The 24,535-nt window shown below is 38.6% G+C and overlaps 1 protein-coding gene across 3 annotated transcripts in view; it reads left to right on the top strand.

Annotated features, from left to right (window-relative positions):
- The window catches only part of LPIN1 (lipin 1), a 79,710-nt gene that overhangs the window by 38,031 nt on the left and 17,144 nt on the right, over positions 1-24,535 (top strand). Inside the window, exons 2-14 of one of the 3 annotated variants that reach the window (XM_036380155.1) lie at positions 2,271-2,471; positions 3,775-3,870; positions 5,098-5,435; positions 5,793-5,912; positions 7,025-7,132; positions 11,381-11,510; positions 13,881-14,190; positions 15,633-15,726; positions 17,075-17,262; positions 18,169-18,262; positions 20,589-20,658; positions 23,235-23,312; positions 23,434-23,526. In XM_036380155.1, coding sequence (XP_036236048.1) covers positions 2,280-2,471; positions 3,775-3,870; positions 5,098-5,435; positions 5,793-5,912; positions 7,025-7,132; positions 11,381-11,510; positions 13,881-14,190; positions 15,633-15,726; positions 17,075-17,262; positions 18,169-18,262; positions 20,589-20,658; positions 23,235-23,312; positions 23,434-23,526 — 1,911 coding nt within the window. In that variant the 5' untranslated portion in view covers positions 2,271-2,279. The remainder of the gene's footprint in view (positions 1-2,270; positions 2,472-3,774; positions 3,871-5,097; positions 5,436-5,792; positions 5,913-7,024; positions 7,133-11,380; positions 11,511-13,880; positions 14,191-15,632; positions 15,727-17,074; positions 17,263-18,168; positions 18,263-20,588; positions 20,659-23,234; positions 23,313-23,433; positions 23,527-24,535) is intronic. The other 2 variants (XM_036380154.2, XM_036380156.1) reach the window with 2 other exon arrangements.

Raw genomic sequence — 24,535 nt, 5'->3', positions numbered from 1 at the left:
AAACAGCCCTCACTTCTCCAAACACTATGTAGGGATTATTCTTCCATTAGTAAACATCTGTCCTGGTTTTGGCTGAGATAGAGGTTTCTTTCTAGTAGCTGGTATAGTGCTATGTTTGGGATTTAGGATGAGAATAATGTTGGTAACACACTGCTGGTTTAGGTGTTGCTGAGCAGTGCTTACAGTATTTCAGGGATTTTTGGTGGCTTGTGCCCTGCCAGTGACAGGGCTGGAGAAATTGTGAGGGGACACAGCCAGGGCAGGTGATCCCAGCTGGCCAAAGTGATATTCCATACTGTAGACCATCATACCCAGAATATAAACTGGAGGAGGGAACTGGTCATGGGCTGCTGCTTGTGGAATGGCTGGGAGCTGATCAGTGAGCGGTGAGCAATTGCATTGGACATCACTTGTTTTAAATGTTGAAATTCCTTTATTCTTTTTATTATAATTTATTATTACAATTTCTATTACTTTCTCCCCTTTCTGTCCCATTAAACTGTCTTTATTTCAGCCCATGAATTTTATCACTTTCACTTTTCTGGTTCCCTCACCCATCCTGCTCAGGATGGGGAATTGTTGTGAGCGAGTGGCTGTGCAGTGCTTTGTTGCTGCCTGGGGTTAAACCATGACAGCATCTTGTACACTGAATACTTAGAAAATCAGAAAAAAAAGAATTTAAAAAACCAGATTTTTTTAAAGTTAGTGCCTAGTTTTAGTCTTAATCTTTTTGTGGTTTCATTCCCCAGTTGTCAGGTGGGGAAACCGTGATTGCTTTTCAGGGACAATGTAGTGATGACTACCATAAATAGTTCTTCCTTCAGAGCACAGTTTGTGTCCTGACCCATGTATTGCAACAGAAGCAGAGAAGAAAGCAAAGCCTCAGTACACACGAAGTAGAGGGACTTTTGAAAAAAAAACAGAGGTGAACATTAGTTAATTAGAACAGCAATGCATGGAAGAAAACTGCCTTAATTGTAGCATTTCCTAAATTTCTGATTTTTTTTTTTACTCTAGTGCTTTCATGGTATTCTCTAAATGGTCTTGTTTATCACTGTAAATCACAGTTACATTTGGAGCCATTTTACAGCATCTCATACATCTTTTTTGTTGTTTATGAAGGGACACAGCTGAAAGAGTCTCTATTGTAGCAGATGCTGCTGCTGTGCAGTGACTGTCTCAGGCTCTGAGCTCAGTTCTGTTCTCATCACCATCAATAGGAGGGAGTTTCGGCATTGCCTGCCCCGCAACTGTTACTTTTGTTGATGTCCAGGTGCTGTAGTACAGCCTAGCAAAGAACTTGTGTGTGAGTCTTATGCTCTATCCTGTGTGCACAAGGACTTTGATGAAACTAGTGTCTTGGAATCTGCAAGAGGGGCTGGAAAAATAGTGAAAACAATAGACACTGGAAGTGTTTAAAACGTATGCTGTTCAGGAAGGTATCTGCTTAAATTCACCCATATTTTGAGAGCCATTGAAAGACTTTCTTATCTTTTAAACATGTCTAAATATGCATCTTAGTCATTTCTGGGGGACTAAATATATTGAACAGGACATGTATTAATAATGTGGAAGCAGCAGACTAAATGCTAAATAAATGTAGGAGCAGGGGAAATAAAGCAAAGCACTTCAACCATCAACATAAGTGTAATTTTTAATAAAACTGCAGATACTGTTTGAAAAGGCTGTTTGAAACAAGAACAGTAAAGGTGAATTAGGAAACAGTGTTCAACCTTAATGCATAACTAATGTCTGAAAGCATTATAATAACCTTTTAATGGGAGAAATTGCTGTAAGATGAGAAAATAGACTTTGCCTTTAGTGTGGTACAAAATTAGATATGCTCAAAGCTATTCACTTGCCCTGCCTTAAAAGCCTGTGGAAATACACAAAAAAAGTATTTCTGGTGTTGAGGGCACAATAAATGTTAGGAGGAGATGTTATTCTGGAAGTGATGGTTTTCTCCTCAGAAATAATTGGAGTCATTTGAGCTTCAGAGTCTCAAAGTTTGACAGTGGTTTTGAATTGAACTGATTTTAATGAACTTTTGAAAGTTGTTACAATTTTCTGACTTAAGAGGTCCATTTTGTGTTTCAATAGCTCTCTACAAACGTGCTGTGAATAAATTAGGTGGGAAATTCTGATTCTGTGCTAAATTTTTAATTTGTGAAACAGGAGAATACCCCACTGCGGGATTCTCTATCTCTTAAATATCTCCAAAATACAAAGAAGAGATTAAAATCCAATTTGTTCCACCTTTTGCCTTTCAGGTCCAAACCATGAATTACGTTGGACAGTTAGCAGGGCAAGTCTTTGTGACTGTGAAGGAGCTCTATAAGGGTCTAAACCCAGCCACACTGTCAGGATGTATAGATATAATTGTTGTACGTCAGCCAGATGGAAATCTGCAGTGTTCCCCTTTCCACGTTCGCTTCGGGAAAATGGGAGTTCTACGTTCCAGGGAGAAAGTGGTAAGAAAATGTGACAATTTTTATATGTCCTGTCTGTGAGTTAACTGTAATAGCATGGAAGTTACTGAAGTTCTTTGGTCTCCTAGTTGAGGTTTTCTTGAGACACCCTTTATAAAGAGTCTGAATTAAGACAAGCTTCAGTTAAAATGGTTGTTACTGATTCTTGCAGTTCAGAGCATAATTTGTAAGACATTGACTATAATAAAAACTAGAACTAGCCATGAAATTTGTACTATTTGTGTTTAATAAAGCAAAATTTCAAATGTGCTAATTTGAAACTATACTAGATTTCATTAGTGACTCACTAAAACCCCTTTCTTTGTTCAATGACATGTTCAATGATAGTTCTGAAAAGGGAGATATTAGTGAAGTAGTATTTTCAGATAATAGAACCTTCAGGTTAATTGAAGCTAGAAAAAACCAGTGAGGATCTTGAAATAAATGTAACTAGGCTGAGTGACCTGGTAGTGTATCAGATGTGAAGTTACCAGTGTGACAGATTATTTTAGAAAGTAATTTTTCACTCAATAGAGTCTAGGTTCTAATGTAGCTAGAATTTTCAGCAGAAAGATCCTAAAGTCAGCATGGACGTTGTTCAATTCTTTCTTAGATCAGAAAGAAATTCCAATATTTAGAATCAGTAAACGTTGAAAGATATTACTGTGCCAGTGATGTACTGTGTCCTGAAATAGACTTGTAGACTTGTGCAAGTCTCCAAAAAATTTACAGTGAAAATGGAGTTAGTGGCAAGAATGGTTATAGTCAAAGAGAGAGATCTTCATGAGAAGAAATGGAGATAGGGCTGTACAGTGGTATGATAAATGTGTGGAAGGAATTTTACATTCAGGAATTGAATGTAGAATTATTTTTCTCATTTGTGCTTCTCATCGTGTAAAGAGAAGTCTCTTTAATGAATTTGAAAGACAACATATTAAGACAACATATTAACATAATAATTTGCATTTGGAAATACTTCTAGCACAATTAAAAAATAGGCTATGAATTAAAGGGGCAAATAGATTTGTGTGGCAAGTGAAGCATTCAGAATTGCATTTAAAAAGATTCAGAACTTTATGTAGACTATAAACCTTTCTGAGCAGAGGAGCAAGATATCAATGAGCTGAGCAAGTTAGAATAACATTTTTGTAATTGATTGCTTTGTGAATGGGTAATGAAAGAAAAAGAGTAGGTCAATATTTCCTGTTTATTGTAATGTTTCCTACACTTCCCTGAGAAGCATTTGCCCAGTGCCAGCAGCAGGACTATCTTTCTTTCATATAGGAATATATTTATTTCCTTCCAGGTTGACATAGAAATTAACGGAGAGGCTGTAGATTTGCACATGAAACTGGGAGACAATGGGGAGGCCTTTTTTGTGCAGGAAACAGATAATGATCAGGTAAGAGTCAAAATTACTTCTAATTTATTAAAAATCTGATGCTGGCTCTTCAGAGTCACTTTTGAGTTTAGGAATCTTGTTGGAAAATATGCTTTTATCCATTTTATAGTTTTGAAAGTTTCTGGACAATTTTCTGCTATGGAAATTTAATTCTGTGGTGTTACTTTAGGGTTTTTTTAATTGCTGAGATTTGAAAAAGCTGAAGATAATCATATAAGTGAAAAGTAAATAATTTGCATGCCAGTGTGTGAACAGAAAAATGCAACTACAGAGTTCATGTGCTTCACAGTTGTGTGCAAGAGATTAATGTTCAGAGACCTGTTTATTGCAGAAATATTTAATTTGAACATATGCACCAGACTGCCAGTAAAAGTGCACATGCTCTGTAAACATCTGTGCCCACATTAATTCTGGTGCTCCTCATAAACATGATCTCACAACTATTATTCATGTGGGGCTGTATTTAAATGAGGATGTCTGCTGTTGAACTGTGGTTAAATACTGGTCCAAATAAATTATGGTCACGGTAACTTTGTAATGTAATATAAAAAAATGTAATATAAAAAATGTAATGTAATATAAAAAACCTTTGCAGGCATTTCTCTTCATATTTCCCCAATAATTTTTTCCCTGTCCAGAGTAGGATGAGTGTTCAAATTTCTGTGCTTAGTATGATATTACCAGTTTCAGTGAGAGTTTGTGAATGTGCATCTCTATACCTTTTTTTTTTTAATTTTTATGTGGTAACAGTTATTTGGTGACTGAAAACTGCTGGAAATATTTCCATGTATGTCTAGAGATGTATATATGATTGAATAGTAGGGTGTTTGTGTGACCTAATTATAAACCATTGACCTATCTGACTACTCAGTCTGTCATCTGTGTTGTGAAGGGGAATTTTATTTTACAGAACGTTCAGGTTCTAAACTAAGATTTTGTTTTTGCTCTGTGTCTTACATGAGATGGACAGAAATGTATGCCGTAACCTGGCCATATTAGATGCCCAGATGATGCTGTATTAAGAATATTGTCCCTGGTTTGTCCAAGGAGATGCAGCTATGGAAAAATTTCCATATGCCATAGGAGAGTAATGAGCGTCCAATGTCAAATCCTTGTTATTTTTCTGAGGAGTAACTAACTAAAATTTTGGTAATTTGCGTAGGTTGCTGGTTGTATGACTGGTGAAAGAGCTAACATGTTTTATGATTTGAATTTTTTCTTTTTCAGGAGGTGATTCCTTATCATCTCTCCACATCTCCCATTCTGTCTGAGGGAACTGCCTTAATGGAATCCCAGCTGAAGAGGAATTCCGTAGACAGGATACGAAACCTGGACACCAATGCATCCTCACAAGTCCCACCCCCAGCCCATGGATCCCAGCCTTTGACTGAAACATCTCCAGTCTCTAGCTCTGTGAAAAAAAGGAGGAAGAAGAGGAGGAAGTCAACTCATAAAATAGACAGCTTAAAAAGAGAAGACACACATGGAGACACGTCAGAAGATGAAGACATGTTTCCCATAGAGATTAGCTCAGAGGAAGAAAAAGAGCCATTGGACAATTCAAGGTATCATAGTGGAATTGAGATATGTAATGAAAACCTGGGTTAATATTCCAGTCCATGCCTTCTAGCAGTAATTTCTAAGTCAGAACATATGGCTGATGAAGGTGTTACTTGAAAAATAAAGCTTTAGGCTAGAAAGCTGTTGGGAATGTTAGTAATTAAAGTAATGAAAATGACATTAAAAACATAAGAATTCTCTGTGGTGTTGTGAACTAGATGGTTTGAATCAGGTAGCATTTCTTTATTTCCTTTTAGTTCAGATTATGTTAATTTTTCTCTGCTCTAGGGTTTGTTAGCTGAGGTATATGAAAATTCAGTAAGCAAATGTTTTTTAAATGTCACTTCTTTCCCCCTATTTAGGATCCCTGTTCCAGATGTATTTGTTGATGATGTATCTGACCTAAAGGCTCCTGCAGTTTCTGTGCTTTCTCAGTCTGCACCTTATGCTCATTCAGATGGAGAATGGTCACCTCTTCAAAGGTACTTTTTTCAGATAGTACAGTTCTAGATAGTACCCTTCTTTTAATTTTTCCATTAGTGTCTTCTATGCGAGTACTATATGAAGTCTCACTAAAGATTTGGATATCAAACATGGTCAGTGACCATTATTAGATGAATACTTTTATATTTTCAATAAGATAGTCTACCAAAACATCAGGTTGGCTTTGTCCGTGATACAGCAAATGCATAGATAAAAATGCAGGTCCATAAATTCTGAAGAATGTTTTTATCTGCTAATGTCACTGTTTGCATATAAATACTGTAGAGAGGAATTGTTTTATGCCATCTGAATGTTTGCCTGATGCACACACCCTGTAAGGGCTTTAGTGAATGTAGGTTTATAAGTCTTCAGTATTTCAAGTGTAATCCTTTTAAAAATTTCCCAGGATAGGAGTTAAATATATTTTTTTAAATGATTATGAGCTTTTCATGTTGCTTTTCACATAGATTTGATATATTTACTGTGTGAAAAGAACACATACAGTAATTTGCTTACTTTTTCCTGTATGTGTATTTATGTGCATGTGAATACCTTTCATGTCAAAACAGAGCAGTTTGGACCTCCCTTTTTGTGTCTGTCACAAAGGGACAAGTTTTTGCTCAATGCATTGCACTATAGTTCCAGTTAGGTCTGTGTGTGTGTGCCCCATGCACATGTGCTCCACATCCCCCATGCAGGCTGCTGGAGTGCAGCAATATTCACAAGACCTTGTCCTAAAAAGTCTTACCTCAATATCCTGCCTCTGTAGTTGAGGGGCAGAGGAAGGGAGTGTGAGGAGATTATTTCAGGGCAACGGCTAAATGGAGCTGTTTTGAATTGCATTCTGGAAGAAATATTGTTCAGTGCCTGTAAAGCTTAATGTGATTGGCTTCACCAGGCTGCTGATAGCATTTGTCAATACCCTGCCCTTTCGATGGCTTTTGGAACTGTGTGTTCTGTTTGTTTCTTGATTGCAGTATCCTGGGTTTTGAAAACTCTCAACGTAAAGTCAGCATTTGTGTAACTAATACACAAAGAGTTTATGTGAATTGGCCCTCGTGAATATAATGACACCCTGTCTTTCTTTCTCCCCACATGCTCTGCTGCCCAGTAAGGCTATAGATTGTAAAGGGCAAACCACTCTCCTCACTGTTCCAGCAGACGGAGGCCTATCTAACTCCTGTCCTCAACAATCTTCTCACTTTTCTCTTCCAGACAGGTAGAACAGTTGTCCTCCCTCTTTTCTGGACTGCTTTTTAATAATCCTTTTAACACTTTATTGCATTTTTACCACACTAAGACTATGTGAACTGCTGTTGTATTTATAGCTGTACTTATTGCTAACCCAGACATTTGAAAGTGACATTGGAAAGCACTTTCTCTGCTTGCTTCTTTGTGTGCATTGAGTAGCAGTAATGATGAACCATGTAGTACCTTGATGAACCATCCATTGAAAGAGAATGGCTGAAACAAAATTATGTCAGTGAAAGCCTGGGTTAAAAATTAAGTTTATTAAGATGATAAAACCCCCCAAAAGGAAGAACTTAGTGAATTCATTCCTCTGAAGACTGATATTTCCACATATCTTTTTACAATCAGTGTATATTTTGATGACATTTTTATCCCATGGTTTTCCGGAGTTGTTTGCTTGTGCATAGATTGCTGAAAGCAAAACAAAAACCTCAGAGAATACGTGAGCAATAAAAAATGCAAACCTTGTAATGGGAGGAGCCCTGTGCCAAAACAAAACTCTCTCTAGGCCTTTGCAGTAGTGTAGGATTTCTCTTTTCCACAGAGCTAAAAGCGGATACAGAGACTTTCTGTGTTGTCTTAAATTCAAGAAGTCTCAAGATTCTGCAGTCAAGCTCTTTCACTCCATTAAGTCAGTGGAGAGAGGTCACAGTAACGTTAAAAATTTAAAGTAGTAGAATATGACCTCTGCAATTCTCCATTAATGCTGGAAAGCTTTGAGTAATACATCAGCCTACATTACTCATTGCTTATATCAACATAGTTGCCATACTAGATGCCTAAAGCTGTATCAAAATTGATAATCTTGAGGTTTTCCCAGCTTCTAGGTCAGCCTTCTTTAACCTGACCATGTTGCAGCACCAAGTCAAAGTGAGATCTTGGGATGTTCAAAACTGTTCTCCTTAGCATGCTCTCATGGCAAGGAAGGGCAGGAGCACAGGTTAGGATGGAGCAGTGCTGTGCTCTAGGTGGCTTCATGAACTTTGTTCTGGAATTCAACTGTCTTACAGACTAGACAGACATTTAAAGTGCTGTAGCAACTTGTCTGATTGAGGTTCTGTGTTTGCAGCTGTTGAAATAAGAAATGCTTGGTGGGTCTTTCAGCAGTTTTTTTTCCCCTCTGTGAAGTAAGGAATGGTATTATGGCCACCTAAGAGGTGCTTCACAGGCTCTCAGTCATTGCTGTGACGTGTGCATGATGTAGGCCTCTTTCCTTCTGATCATCTTTTATCACAGTTACCTTTTGTCACACAAGACTGGGCTTTTTCTCAGTCATATTGCTGCTTTTTCAGGTATCTCTTTGCTTCCAGTGCAAAACACTGCAAAGATCACTGTAGTCTGTTACTGCAGAACTGCCAACTACAGGCCATGTTCCTTGTTCTTTGTCATTAGATTAGATTAAGTGCAATCATAGCTGTTAAAGAATATATAGGACTGTGATACAAATATTCAGCATCTGTGGGATGTGAATCAGAGATGCTGATCTAAATACCTGAAGTTTCCCTTCCTTCTTGTGTACTGTTGACAGGATGGGTGGCTCTGGTTTGATCTGCAATATCTCAGCAATCTGTGCAAGGCAAGGCAATTTCAGCTGGGCTGAGTCAGTGCATAACTTAAGGACACAGGAATTGCAAGACACAGTTCAGCCCAAGGCAAGCCCAGACCATTGGGCAGCAGTTGCAGCAAGAACCTTCACAGAGCAGAGCTCTGCTGCTTTAACAGACACACATGTGTGAGTGCTTTAAATACCCAAATGCATTTCTGTACTTTCATTGTGTCTCTGAGAATAGAAATCACAGTGCTGAGTAACAGCTCGGGCTCTTTCCACTCAGCTGTGTGTATAAGGGAACTGTATTTTCAGGGAAAATTATGGAGAAGACCATGTTTCCTTCCACCTCAAATCTGTTTTCTTCCTGCAAAGTGCAGAGGTTCTACCCAAGCTGAAGCAATAGCTCTGTTCTCTCAGGGTGTCTGAATAAGTGAGCTTGGGCTGAGCAAAGACAGATTGTAGTTTTTTCTAGAGAAATAATATGTATCTTGGAGGTTAAAATGTCTGTAGTGCACAGGTTAAGAAAGATATGAAGTGACAAGGCTTCCTTAAATCTAGATATTTTAGGCTTAAAGCAGCAGTAGGAGCATTATTACCTACTGAGATTTTCTGAAGTGCTCAGGCTACTGATTTCCCAGGTTTCAATGGCCTCCAAATATGCAACATACTGCAAATCCTACAAAATTTTCAGTGGAAGATTTAGAAGTTGCTTAAAAACCCACTAGGCAATTTTTTAATCCTTTGAGCTTGAAAATACTTCTAAAATTACACTGTATTGATTCCTTCGTCTGTCAAATTATAGGTTATATCCTGAGGACGGATAAAGAATCGAAATTTTTAGGCCCTAAAAAGATGGCTTATAAATTTTATAATTTAATTAGGTAACATAAATATCTCTAGCTAAAAGTGTCCTAGTGTCTGTTCATATTCAAAGTGTATTTTACTGCATAGTTGAAAACAGTGAATACTGTAGATAATTAAGTTGCTGTTATTTCAGATGTGAATGTGAAGTAATTATTTTGGTGTGAACAGTGAATTCCCTACCAGCTGGTTCTACAGAACATTGAAAAAGGGAGACTTCATAACACCTCTTTTCACTTGGGCATGTAGGGACAGGACAAGGAGCAATGGCTTTGAGCTGAAAGCTTGGACTTTTGGCAAGAAATTCTTCACTGTGAAGGTGCTGAGGCGCTGGAACAAGTTGCCATGAAAATTTGTGGATACCCCATCCCTGGAAGTGTTCAAGGCCAGGCTGGATGGGGCTTTGAGCAACCTGGTTTCATGGCAAGGTGATTGGACTAGATATAATGAAGACATTACGAACCATTCTGTGATTTTACCTTTACATAAATTCCTCATGTTTGATTTATTCTTTATCTTTTTCTGAATATACTGAATATCCACACGAGTTTGGCTCTTTCATAGAACTGTAGAATCACAGAATGATTTAGGTTGGAAGGGATCTTAAAGATTATCTCGTTCCAACCCTCCTGCTATGGGCAGGGATATCTTCCACTAGGCCAGGTTGTTCAGAGCCCCATTCAGTCTGGTCTTCAGGGATGGGAAGTTCATACCTTCTCTGGACAGCCTGTGCCAGTTCCTCACCACCCTCTCAGCTTTTTGTCCACAAACACCCTCAAGTAATTCTTCCCAGGGCTGCTCTCAGTCCATTCTCTGCCCAGCCTGTGTTGGGATTGCCTTATCTCAGGCATAGCACCATGCACTTGGCCTTGTTGAACTTCATGGAGTTAGGCACTTCATGAGATGGAAGTCTTTTGTTTTTAAGAATGAAAGTAACTCAGTTTGCACCTTTGATTTAGGAATGTTGTGGATTCTTTTGTTGCTTTTAGTTTTTTTAATCAGGATTGGATGAGTATACTGAGACAGGTTACGGCTCAGTTAAAAATGCAAGCTTTGTTCAGGAGGTTCTGGGGGAGATTCTATGACCTGTGATATGCAGGAAGGCAGAGAAGATAATCTGAATTTTTCCTTCTGTTCTTGAAATCAGTGATTCATTATTTATTAATGACTGACTTGACATCACATTCTTGACTTCACCACATTAAGAATATGCTATAAGCTGATAATTCACTAATTAATTTATATATATTTATAATCAAGTAATTATCAAAACAAAGAGTTGAACATGTTTCAACTGAAAGGGCTCAAATTCTTTGTGTAGCTCTCCTGCTTTTTTCCTTATAAACATCCATCCAATCAATGGTTGAGCTGAACAAGTTAGAAAGGAGTCAACTGGATTTCTTAGATTAAAGTATTACTTAGTCAGGATAAGGTGTCTTGTTGACGTGAGTAATTTCTGCACTTTGCATACATTATTCATCTGCTGCTGGTACCATCCCTATTCTTTTTACCATGCAGAAAACCAAAAACCTCCTGAAATCAGGTCCAGTGTTCTTGTTTTATCTCTTTCAGCCTCTTAAATACTACTTCTCTGACAGCACTTACTGAAAAGGGGGTGAGACCTCTGAATGCCAGTGTAAGAGGATCCTGAACTTTTCAACTATTTTTCTATGCTTTCATACCTTCAGTTGGTTCTTGATTATTTCAGTCTTCAATTCCTTGTATTGGTGGACATTAGTTTGGAAAGCACTCAGTGCTTTGTGGTTACTTTTGCTTTTGTAACATTTTTTATTTGTTTTTCTTTAGCCCATCAGACTCACGTCCTCCTACTCCTCAAAGTGACTCAGAATTAGTCAGTAAACCTACAGACAGAAGTGGACTGAAGGATAATCCCCACATGCACTGGGCATGGGGAGAGCTCCCCCAGGCTGCAAAGGTATCCAACATAAGTTCTTTAATTCCTGCTAGCATCTCTTGTGCTTTAATAGGGCATGTGTGCTAAATCTGCTGCAGACTGATGAAGAGGAAATGGATCCTGGTTTTACCTAAAATTAGTGTTTTATGTAAGATAATTTAATCCTTCTCCATAGGAGGTATAGGAAAGTACCTTATGGCATGGATATTCTCAATACTGATGATATACAGCAGAAAATGAAGAAGTAACTGAGACCCAGTCTTGTAAATGTTAGTAGCTTAAAAACCAGAAAAAATCAAACCCAGTGTCCTTTGGTAAATCACTCAAATTCATAAATTACCTTAAATGGAAATTAGGTGCCTGGTGTTAGCAGTCAGATTCACAGAAATGAAAATGGTCCGCTCCAGTAGAAAAGTATCCAGAGGCACCTGCAGTTCTGTATCTGTGGATGTGCAGACATGCTGTTCTCTTGGCTGATAGGACTGGCTTGGTGCCTGTCTCCTCCTGGAGCCATTTGTCCCAGTTAGGTGAGGGATCTGTAGCCAGCAGCCTTATTTCCAGTGCTGCACAGAAACTGTGGGCAGCTGCCCACACTGCAGGCTGGTCAGGTGCTGGCTGGCTCCTTGTGACAGCTCCTGAGGAGTGACAGCATTCACGTTAGAGTATGCATGTGCACCAGGGTATGAGAGGTAGAGGTCAGGTTTCAGCAGAGTGCTGCAACTGTGGGGGCTGGGATAGTGCAGAGTTTGGCACCTCCTGCTGAAGGCTGGCTTCTCTGCAGAAAGAGCTGCAGGAGAGATGGGCTTACATACAGTATTAAGAGGAAAAATTGCTGCTTTGCAGGCCAGGGAAGTGGGCATCCTGTTCAGAAAGAATTCAATGTTCTGGTGATGGTACCAGAATTATAATGGCACTATTGTAATTTGTTGTAATTAATTGTCTGTTGGTAATTAATGAAAAAAGGAGAGGTCGGAATCCAAAATTCTTAATTTCTTTAAAGGAGCTCTGGCCTCTTCTTTTAATATGTCAGTGATGAGCTGTCTCATCACCTCTGCACTGGTCTCTTCCCTGTGTACATTACAATAAATTTGGGGGCTATTTTCTGTTGTATTGCACTAAGTAGTTTATTTAGTTGTTTTGCACTGGGTTCTTATGTTTTTCTGATGTATTATTGCACTGATAAGTATGTTTGAATCCTCATGGGATTCTCCTCTGATATCACATGGTGTTTCCCCTCCCCTAAAAAAGCCCTGGTGGAAATGGTTTGTCCCAGATTTATTCCTCCCCTCACCCCCTCTTCACTTGTATCCCATTGGCTGTGGCCCCCTTCCTCCTCCCCCCTTCCCCTGAGCTTAAAATCCCCTGGGAGGAGATCCCTGCTCTCTTTTCACCTGGGAAGTCACCTGGACCACCTGGTATCTCCTATCTAGGAAATAAAATAGGACTTTGTTCCCAAGAGGAAAAGAGCACTTTCATCTTCTGCTTTTGTCCTGTGTAGGATTGTAAGGGCTAAGGTCCATAGCAAGCTGGATTGGACCTGAACAGCCCACCAGGATCAGTCTTAGGATTTCCTGCTCAAAGAGAACTGATATAAGTGCCTGGGTCCATGCAGGAGTTCCAAATTGGCAGTTGCAGTCTAGAATGGAGGGTTTCCTGCTAGGAAATTTAGGTGTATCTTTCATATAGCAGTCACACACCCTGGTGTGTATTGCAAATCTTACTCCCAGAGGCTTTTCTCTCTGCAGTCCTTGTCTATGTCCCAAACTATTCTGATCTTGCCATACCTGAACTGGGAGTCATACTTTGGCTGCTGTTGAACTCCATGGAAGCGTTGTTTGTTTGCTATGACATGAAGGTTATAGCAAGCTGTGTTGCTTCGGCTGTAGTTCAGCTCCTCTCTGTCCCTCTGTAAGGATGCTTCCTGTCCCACACTCAGAGAAGATCTGGAATTGTTCCTATAAAGTGATTTAAATTCTAAATCTGGGGATTAGACAGTGTCCTGGTGCCTGAGACCATCTTGATTGTGCAAGGACTCCAGTCTGCACTCCCTTCTTTTGTTTGTCAGGTTTGCCTTTTGAGGGAAAGCCAAGATCTTTACAGAAAGAGAGGAAGGCAGGGTGAGAGGTGGGATTTGCGGGTAAATGGAAAATGAAGACTGTAGAGCACATTGCAGAACAAATTATTCCTGGCCTCGAGATGCAAATGAATTTTGCACAAACACAGCAGAGTGGTCTTTTGCATATTGCAGCCTCTGTCTCAGTGGTGGCTTTCTGCTGTAGTTGGTCATCCTGACAGTCTGATCTCATTGGATCGAACAGAACAGGTTAAACTCTGGCTGTTGTGTTTTTTAAGGGCTTTTCTTTGTAGTGATCTGTTAATTTTTCCTCACAGGCCAGTTCTCTGCTCAAAGCAAAGGAACCCAGCATTGCAGATGTAAATCCTTCTGAAAGCACTCACTTTCGGGTCATCCAGAGTTCTCCTGTTGAGGAGTTTAACACAGTATCTCCTCTGCCTGCCCTTGGACAAGCAGATGCAGCAATTGCTGGTGAAAGTGAGCCCTTACCAGCTGAGACAAATAAGCCAGAGACAGATCTCCCAGGAGCAGCTGAACCCCCATTGCCTGCAAATGAAGAAATAAAGCAAGCTGCAGCTTGCTCAGCCCAACCAACTGGCAAGATGGATTCCCCTTCCAGAAAGAAAGGTAAAGGTGTTGATCCTGCACTTTTATATGCATGACTTTATCTTCAAATTTCCTGGTGATAAAGCATCTTATTGCCATATAAATTAATCCATGGCCTGAAGGCACTTTCAGATCAGAAAAGGAATAAGCCTTCAAAACCCGAGTTGTGCATCAAGCTGTTCACATGAGATATGTATTAGAAGATTCTGAAGGTCTGAAGTTGTTGGCAGCTCTGTGCATATGAGCAAGACTACAAAACTTGCTCCATTTGACAGATTCTGGGATTTCACTTTTGTGTATTAGCAGACTGTAGATCTGCTGGTTCACCCAAGTGATGTGTGGCTGGTAAATGTGGAAACTCTGCTGTAGTGCAAAGTAGTAGTATGTCTTTTGCACAATTAGCAGATTTGCCATAAAATAAGGTGCTTTTGTTTTACATGCTTTTCAGTTCTATGTGGTACATATCCTGTCCTGAATATCTGAAATACAACTTCATCTGTCCTAATTTCTGGGCTCTATTTCCATGGTATTTTATAACAAGTGAACAAGTGTTACAGTCTTCACATGAAATTTATTTGCTTACAAATGTTCTGTTTTAGAGCACTGATTATAATTATTCCATAATTATGTAAGCTCTGTATAAGCCTAGTTTGTGCAGCTGCTTTTTAATCAGTAAACATACAAATTTCTTGGCCTCTTCCCCATGCATTCCACTGTCTTTGAAAACAAAAAATGATGTGTTTCTCTGCTTACTATTCAGTGCTTGTATAGATTTTCTGATTGCTTTTGTGATGTTTAGTGTTGGAAATTGAGACAGTGAGAAGTTGTGGGTTTGAGAATGAATCCAAATTAGTTTTTGAGCTTACAGTGGTTACTTATCTAGGTCTACTGGCAACAAGAGGACAGTGGTTGGTCCTAGTGACAGGCCTAGAAGGGGTGTGTTGTCTCCTACAGTGGTGCATGTGCACACACAGCACATCAGCTGTATGTGCTTAAAAGTGAGTTGTCTCCATAACGAGCCAGTTATAGCATGTTAGTGACTATATTTTAGTCTGTTGTTTCCCTTTTTCAAGGAGAGGTGTAAGATTAGTTAATCAAAGATTAAATGTTCTGACTGCCATACTGTGATAATGGGACTATGTAAATACTTAGTAGGTTTTCCTTTTGCTGTTTTCCTCTGCTGACTTCTGATTCACAGTGGTTTTGTCTGGGATAGGGAGTCTTTGGCATGTCTCAAAACTAGTTCTCTGCCGTCCCATTTTGTTAATTCATAGTTTGAACAGTGTATATAAATTACTTGTTTTGAGATTTTTGGCAGTATCATTTTGCACAAATACAGTTCACAAACTGTTATAACTTTCTGGTTTCTTAGTTTTAAAATGAATAGCTGAACAGTAAGAACAGCTCTGTATTGTTACTCAGAAAATATGAATTAATAGGTTTATTTCTTCTGTCCCTTACAGACAAACGGAGCCGGCATCTTGGTGCTGATGGTGTCTATTTAGATGACCTCACTGACATGGATCCAGAAGTTGCTGCACTTTATTTCCCCAAAAAGTATGTCTTTTTCTTATATTTTTACTTTTTAAAGAGCTCTTTTCATCTTCCATATTTAGATCAAACTCTTCATTGCCAGCCAGATAAGATGCCTTTTTCAGGGTTCAAGCAGAAATGAAGGCAGAAGGAAAGTAAAATTTTCTCGAGAGGAATATTAAAACTTTTGGAAGGTGCTGCATTTTAGCCTGAGAAAAGTGCTTGCAGATGGTTTTCTGTTTTGGTCAATTAAGCATCATATATTGATTGTGGATGGTTATGTAATATACACTGATGTTTGTGAGTGTTAACTCACATGTCCTAGGAGAGTAATTGGCCTTGGGATATATTTATCCCCTGTCCTGACTTATTACCGTAAAGAACATATCTTACTGTTAACAGTATTAGCAGAAAATTATTGCTCTAATGTGGCTTTACTGTGGTTGATTCACCTATAAATATGAATGTGAGAAAATAATTTTTGGAAGATGAATGACAGAGTTATATATGAAAAAACTGCACCCTGAACATACAACTTCCAACTTGTTCTGATCTTTATTGGAGCCTCTTGCAGCATTTATAGTTCTCTTTCAACGTATACTCTAGTCACTTGATGAAAGTCATTGAGCAACAACTAAAGCAGCTTGTGTAATTTATTTTTCTTTTTTTGCTTGCTTAAACTCAGCTGCTGTAATATTAGCATTTCAATAAAGCTGAGAAGGATTAGTTATATCGGGAAAATGTTGGATTGAAAATTTCTTTCTCAAATACATTCATATAATTCTGAAGTGGAAAGTAGAGTTTGATGAGCTTGAACTTCATAAGATTGATCTCATCAGATTTTAAGTAGGTATAATAATTTATTGTTTCTGAAAATTTTAATCCTAGTAGTTTACATGTGGAGTGTTTTATTTATATATACATGACACGTAAATACACAAACATACACATTATTTGTTTGTGTTTAACTATCAGTTTATATAGTTAGTATAAATATAATAACAAACTTACATGCTTGTTCTTGTTCCTGTGTGGGAATAGTTTTACTAGTATAAACTCTGCTTATTATATAATTATTTTGTCTATTAAGATTATACAGTTTATTGTCTTATTTTCTTAGCTCTTATAAACAAGTGGGCTGAGTTAATTGCAGTTAATTATAAACATGCCTAGTTTAGACAAGTAAGTAGAAGCAATCTAATATTGGAGGGCACCCAAGACCTGTATTACTTTGTTTTGTTTTGCTGTAAAACTTAAACAAAGGTTTTTCTTTTTTTTTTTTTTCTTTTTTATTCCCTAAGCTTTACTTGTTAAATGGAGTGAATTTGGGAATGAACACATGAAGACTGAATTGCTGATTTTTCTGTTCCAGTGGGGATAATGCCCAAAGCAGGAGCACGGCCGACGTGGGGCCGCGGCCGGCCAGCCACTCTCCGCAGTCTGTCGGGAGCTCGGGCGTTGACAGCGGGGCTGAGAGCATCTCGGATGGAATCCGGGATTTGCCCTCCATTGCCATTTCTCTCTGCGGAGGTCTTACTGAGAACAAAGAGATAACCAAAGGTACGGGATGACTGTGTGAATTGCAGATGTGTGCTGGCAGCTGGGTTTGAGCTTCCCAGCCTGAGGCTGCAGAGCCCTCCTGTGGCTGTGCTCAGCACTGGCTTGAGAAAATAAATACTGGCCATGTAATGATAAACTTCCTAGAACCTCTCATGATTTTTAACACATTTGAACAATCCACTATATATGAAAATTTTTGGAAGTATTTAATTGGTATTTTTACTTCATGATAGTGCTATGTTTTGTATCACAGTAGTCTTAATGATACTTTTGCCACTTAGTACAGCATATAGCTAGGAAATTCACAGCTCTTAGAGTCAGGAGTGAAAAAGGTGGTCCATAAATGGGGACATAAGGAGACGGAGTTGAAAAGTTCAAACTGATTCCTACCCTACCTCCAGTTTCTTGTGTAACATTTAGATAAATCACAATACTTTGTGCCTTAAACTTCTAGTGGCATAATGTGAAAATAAATGTGTTAACACTTGCACTTTCTGCAGTAATGTAGTATCATAAAATCATATGAGCCTGATGCCACACAGACTGCTGCTCACAAGCTACTTATTAAAATGTTTCAAATATCCTGTGATTTATTTGAGTCATACTGTCATCTGAATCACTTGTAAATGACATAATTTTTCTAAAAGGAGATTTTCCTCCCTCGCAGTTCAGTCCCTGAGCTTTCACTTTAGCTTGTATTTTGAAAGGAAAAACACCCAGAAACAAAGAAACCCTCATCTTCTAAGATTGAGAGTCTCTGAACAACTTCCATATTGCAGTTAAATCTCAGCACCCTTGTAATGAAGGTGTAACCAATGTGTGTAAGAGGTGCTGAGAGGTTTAGGTTGGCCCATCCCAGGCATCTATAAATGTATGCTTTACAAATGCAACTTCTTTCCCCCACAGAAGAGTTCTTAGAACATGCAGTAACATATCAGCAGTTTGTGGACAATCCTGCTATCATTGATGACCCTAACCTTGTGGTTAAGATTGGAAATAAGTAAGTATATTTCATATTACTGTTGTAACAAAGACACTTCTTTGTCACTTCAGTGCATTACATCAGTATAACTATAGCTGAAAACCAGGTTTTGAATGTTTGTAGCTTGGATTCATCTAGAAAGAGTCAACTCCCTAGTGAATTGAGGTTCTTCTAGTTACTTTTCCTCCTTTGAATTGAAAGTGAAGAGCAGTTTCAGATGACCTGTTACTGACACAATTTGAATTTCAAGAAGCTGTTATTAAATGCTAATAGTATTCACATTCAATTGACAGAGTAGAAATGAAATACGTTGTGAACTTGCTAAGGCTTGCCCTGAGCCAGTTTGAATTATTAATATTTACAGGGATACATCAGTCTGCTTCCAGTCACTCAGTACCAAGCAATTTTTTTGTACATACTGAATATTTTGCTAATATGCCTCTGTGGAGGCATTGCTTTTCAAGATTTGTCAAACTTCACCCAATGAGTATGAGGCTTCCGTTTCTGCAAGGCTAAGACATTTTTTTGTATGTTTGTATTGCTGGCAGTGGGACAGTGCTGTGATCTAAGCCAGATGCAGCTTTTTGGGGTTTCTTTAACTTGAGAGTTCCTTGCACCTTGCAAACAGAGGAGAGATCATGGCTTTGTGCTGCTCCAAGAGAGCTTTGGCTACCCTTGGTCACAGCCATGGGTCATGCAAGGCTAATGTACCAGGTGATAGTTTTTATTGTGGTCAGCCTCATACCTGACTTCAGCTCTCTGTGGTCTGAGGTGAGTCACTCATTGCTTCCCTGACACTGTTCTCTGAATCTTTTGGTAGTATTTATCTGCCTGCTGAATTTATTGGGAAGAGAGGTGACCTTAGTGAGGACCTTAAATATCATATTCTCTTAATGTCTTGTGAACTTCATCTTCCCTAGACAATGGATACTCTAATTGTCTTACTGTCTGCAACAAGGGTTGGGCCATGTTCAGTGTGTAATAACAGGAGCTTTGTATCCTACAGACTACAGCCCCTAAGTTTTATGTGGCTCCTTGATGGAAAAACAGTGAAAAAAGCTTGCAGAAGTATGGCTTATGCTGTGATAAAGAGGAATATAATAAGGACTGTAGCTGGATGGATGCAGCCAGAGTGTTGTGGTCAACAGCTCTGTCCAGATGGAAGCTGATGTCCCTGAGGGCTCTGTCCTGGGGACTGATGCTCTTCAATATCTTTGTCAGTGACACAGACAGTGGGACCAAGTGCACCCTCAGCACATTTGCAGATGACACAAAGCTGAGTGGTGCAGTGGAATCAACAGAAGGAAGTGATACTATCCAGAGGGACCTGGACAAACTTGAGGAAAGGGCCCACAAGAAACTCATGAAATTCAAGAAGTTAAAATGCAAACCAGCTGCAGCTGGTTTGGAGCAATCCCAGATATGAGTACAGGCGGGGAGATAACTCAAGATAGTCAGTACAGACTAACTTGGGGATTCTGGTGAAGGAAAATCTGGACATGGGCCAAGAGTGTGTTTGCAGCCCAGAAAGGCAAACATGTCCTGGGCTGCATCCAAAGCAGCAGGGACAGGTCAAGGGAGGGGATTCTGCCCCTCTGCTCTGCTGAGACCTCACCTGCAGTGCTGCATCCAGCCCTGGGGTCTCCAGCACAGGACAGACAGGGACCTGTTGGAGCGAGTTCAGAGGAGGGACATTAAAGGTGATCAGAGGGCTGGAGTGCCTCTCCTGTGAGGACAGGCTGAGAGAGTTGGGGTTCAGCCTGGAAAAGAGAAGGCTCTGGGGAGACTTCATTGCAGCTTTTTAGTACTTAAAGGGGGCTTAGAAAAAATAGGGAGAGCAACCTTTTATATAGTAATAGTGATACGATACTGGGGAACAGTTTTAGATGAAAAATTCTTTATTACTGTAAGGATGGTGAGTTACTGAAACAGGTTGTCCAGGGAAGTGGTGGATGTCCCTGGAAGTGCTTAAGCCCAGATTGAATGGGGCCCTGAGCAGCCTGATTTAGTGGAAGGTGTCCCTGCCCAAGGCAGGTCAGTTGGAATTAGATGATCTTTAAGGTCCCTTCCAACCCAACCATTCTGTGATTCTATGATGACTTGAGTAATGTGTGACAAACTCTCTTTCTGCTCAAGGCCTAGCTTCTCTTGCATACCCTGAAAAATGTGTGTGGTAAATACCTGTGAGCATTCTGTGAAATAAGATGGGTCTGTTATTACTAGTGCAGGTCAGAGTTTGATCTGTGCTTCATGGCTTTAACCTGCCAGGTGGTGAATACCAGGTAGATTGTGAATTGGGGCTTTTGGGGTTACAAAATGCTGTAATTCTCTCTTGCATGCTCAGGTACTACAACTGGACGACAGCTGGTCCCCTTCTGCTGGCAATGCAGGCATTCCAGAAACCTTTGCCAAAGGTGAGATTGAACATGAAGGCTGGTAAGAGGAGGAATTTTAAAAGGTACCACTGATTAAGGGAGGGAAATGGGTTGTACAAGAGAATCTGCACATCAGTAAAATCTACCCACATATAACCATTCGTCTATCTTATGTTATGGCCTAAATAAGGACTAAGTTTGGTCTGTGAATAGTGTTTGTTTGCTAGGCTAAAGTTATTACAACTATTTTGAAGTAGGAAAACTTCTCTTTTATTTAATTAATATGAATTTTAAACATAATTTACATTGACCCATGTTAGTGTTTGCTGTAGCTGCAAACTTGGTGTTTGCTTTCTGTTTTATATCTATACCGCATATATTATTAAATAAATACAAATAAGCTCAGTGAATAAGGTTTAAATACTAGATGAGGAAGGCCTGCAGCTTGCTAGCTTTTTGTTTCTCAGTTGGTTGTTCATAACCAAGGTAGGTAGTGCCAGATAGCTCTATGACTCTGTGTGTTGGCTTATATAAATGTGCTGAAGTAGTTCAATGCCACATGACCTTGTGCCACGTAGGTGCTCATGACAGAAATACTGTAAATGTATATAAAGAAGTAGTATCACCACTACCCCTATTTTGTGTCCTGGTTAGACATGGATTTAATAAATTTTTGAACCTAAACTTTCCTCCTGCCTTTTGCAGCACTTCACATATCTTTGGGATATGTGTGAATTCAAATGCTATCTCTGTTGCTATCACTGTAGACTAAAAATTTCTCCAAAGCCCAGAATACTCTCTGCCAGTGTTTCTTTCTTAGTGCCATGTTACCTCTATATGCAGTCATGTACAGCTGCATGGTACCATCCCAGTATAAAATAAATTGAGCCTAAAAATCTCAAATATCTGGTAAACATTCTTGAATTTCAAAGATGTCACAGACCCAGATGTTTTGTGTGTTACTGCAAATGTTCTGGTAATCATCAAAGGTGGGATTCATCCCATGGAACTCAAATGCCCACAGAAGGTACATAGTTATCGTACTCTATACTTGTTGGGTGCTCACACAGTGTGATTCAGATCTTGATAGGTGCCTCTTGGGTCTTCATTGGCAATAAAAATAATGTAACTACATTTTAAATTAAACACTTCAAAGCCTGAGCCAGATGTCTTGGGTTTTGCCTAGGATGTGTAAATGGAAAGAAGTGCTATAAAATATTTTTCCATAATGTTACAGCAGATGGCAATTCTTTCAACAGCTTTATACTTATGTCATTATTCATATAGGTTATCAGTTGAGAAAAATCTTCTATGTGTAATTCAATGTGCTTGGGTTTTTTTAATGGTTAATTTATATTCTGAATGCTGATAAGTTTCTTGAGAGTGCAGTTTTAATTTAGTGGAGAAGCCAATATTTATAGTTTGAACAATCTGTATTTTTGGAAAGGTTTGCTTGGTTTACTGTACCTCTGAAACTAAAATGACTCATTTATGTTACCAGTCATCCTACTGGTTTTCTTCATGACTTGTTACTTAGAGTTTTGATTTGCTGTAGTAATGAGGTTAAGGAATTGAAATACTAAGATACTTTAATAATAAACAGTTTATGAAGTATTTGAAAATTGATGTTTTTGCAAAAAAAATTTACTGATGTTCTGTAAAATACACTCATATGCACATCTAATTGTAAGCATGTGAATTCCCCCACTAAAAGTGTATAGGATATCTGCTTGAATTTCTTGACGTGTTTGAGAATCCCCTTAAATTGTTGCTGTTGTTCTCAATTGTGGCACTCCATTCTCCATAGCTCCACCTGCTCCCTGTTTTTTTTATTTTGTTTGAAAAACTCAACTTTATTTTTCTGTCATTTCTATTTTTCTAATATACTTTAGATAATATAGTGAAGAAAACCTATGGAAAAACTGAGAAAAGGGATCCATTGTGCCACACATTATCTGAACACAGTCCCCTCTTAATTGCTAAGAGTTCTTAGTTTTAAATTTTTTTTAAAAAATCATTAATCAACATCACAGCTTTCTTTTGGTGACCTTACTTGCAATGGAAGCTGTCATCTCAGAAATAGTGTCCAAGCTGTTCTAGGGTGTAAGAAACCCTGTGGCCACTTTTACCTTGATATTTTCCCATTCATCTGTTGCTTCTCTCTGAGTGAAAGAATTCAGCTCCCCTTGTTACAATGCATAAGGCTCCAGTCATTATGAATTGAAAGAACGTTTCTACTGGTGTCTAGTATGTAGAACCAATGTAAAGTAGAAAATGTTTATCAAAGAAACTATTCTAACATTTTCAGTCAAGTTCATAGCATGATAATTCATAAACTCATAACTCATAAACTCATAAAAGCTAGTAACTTCTTTACTCTTTGCTAAGCTGGTGATTGAATACAAACTTTGTAAATAACTTTCTTGCATGTCAGTTTGTTACTGTTTTGCATGATGCCTCCTTTAGGAAGTGATTTTTTTTTTAATGTATAATTTGTACTAAATAACTTAGAAATAGCAGATTCTCCATTCTAGACATTATACTAACATCTCTTTATGCTTTTTTTCTTCTTTGATTTGATTTCTTTTTCATTTTCCTTTTAAAAATACCATAAGTATTCATGCTTAAGTTACTTCAGAGCAGCTCTGGATACCATTAGATTTTGCTTTAGTAGAATTTATGGTCCACAGACAGTATGTTTACTTTTATTCTATTTATTATCAGTTAAAACTGTGTGTTTGGCACTTTTCATTTATGTATGTCAGGTTGTCCTTTATTTTGGGCCTTTTTTATGTTACCATCCATTTATCACAGGCAACTGTGGAATCTATAATGAGGGACAAGATGCCAAAGAAAGGTGGAAGATGGTGGTTTTCATGGCGAGGGAGGAACAGCACTATTAAAGAGGTAAGCTTAAGAAGCAAGCAGAGTTTCCTTCTGTTTGCAGTGGGAGGGCTGGGATCTGCATACTCATCCCTCAGAACTTCACTTCAGAGGGTAACTTGGTACTCACTTTGACTGAGGGTGTGCACGTTAAACATGGTCTGAGGTCTGGTTTGTTTTGACTTCAGAAAACTTTGGATCAGACCCTACCTGAAACATTTGCCTGAAGAGTTTTGATTTATTTTCATTACACAGACCTGAGGCAGTAGTATCGAATGCATTAAATCTCTGTTTGGAAACCTAGAATCAGAGTTGTGCCACTAATTTAAAGTTTTCACTCAGATTACCTACCTCTCAGCATCTTTCTTTTGATGGTCAAAGAGCAGACATATTTATGAGTAGAGTGAGCTGTAAAACTCAGCAAAACCTAAGATGCCAAACGGACTATATATATTGGTTTGAAAATCTTTTTGAGTTTCTTTTCAGAGTGTTAGAAGTTTGTGATAATAATCTTAGTCATGGATGAACATTGGAAAACTAAAAACTCCAAAGCTTTATGTGAAATATTGTTGGCTAATAAAACCTCTTCATATTAATCTATACTACTGAAGCATTAGTACTTGAGGGGAGAAAATTACTTTTAATGCAATTTTATGTTTGTGCCTCTGTCAAGAACTTCTTTAACCTTGCATGAGATAACCATTGTACTGATCTGTGGGTGTGAGTTTCAGAGCATGAGATTTTAGTTTTATAGTCATTTGAAGTTTTCAGGATTTTCTCTGGAAGTATTTGATTATCTCTTGAGCTGTGGTGACTTTAAATGGAACTATGTAAAGCACTATTTAAAAATCTTGTGGAATAACTTTGGTAGTGTTCAGCATCTACTCAAGATAAAAGCACTTTAGCAAGTTTTACTGGATTTAAGATTTAAATGATTCTCTGAAAGGTAATTTGTGGGGGGGTTTTCCTTCTCCCAAGTCATACTTTGCTTTCTCAGGTGAAATCTAGCTATTTGAGGTGTATGAATTGTGTA

Source organism: Molothrus ater, chromosome 3 (assembly GCF_012460135.2).
Source record: "Molothrus ater isolate BHLD 08-10-18 breed brown headed cowbird chromosome 3, BPBGC_Mater_1.1, whole genome shotgun sequence".
NCBI lineage: Eukaryota > Metazoa > Chordata > Aves > Passeriformes > Icteridae > Molothrus > Molothrus ater.
The sequence above is the reverse complement of the archived record's forward strand: the minus strand, read 5'-3'. Positions and strand labels throughout refer to the sequence as shown.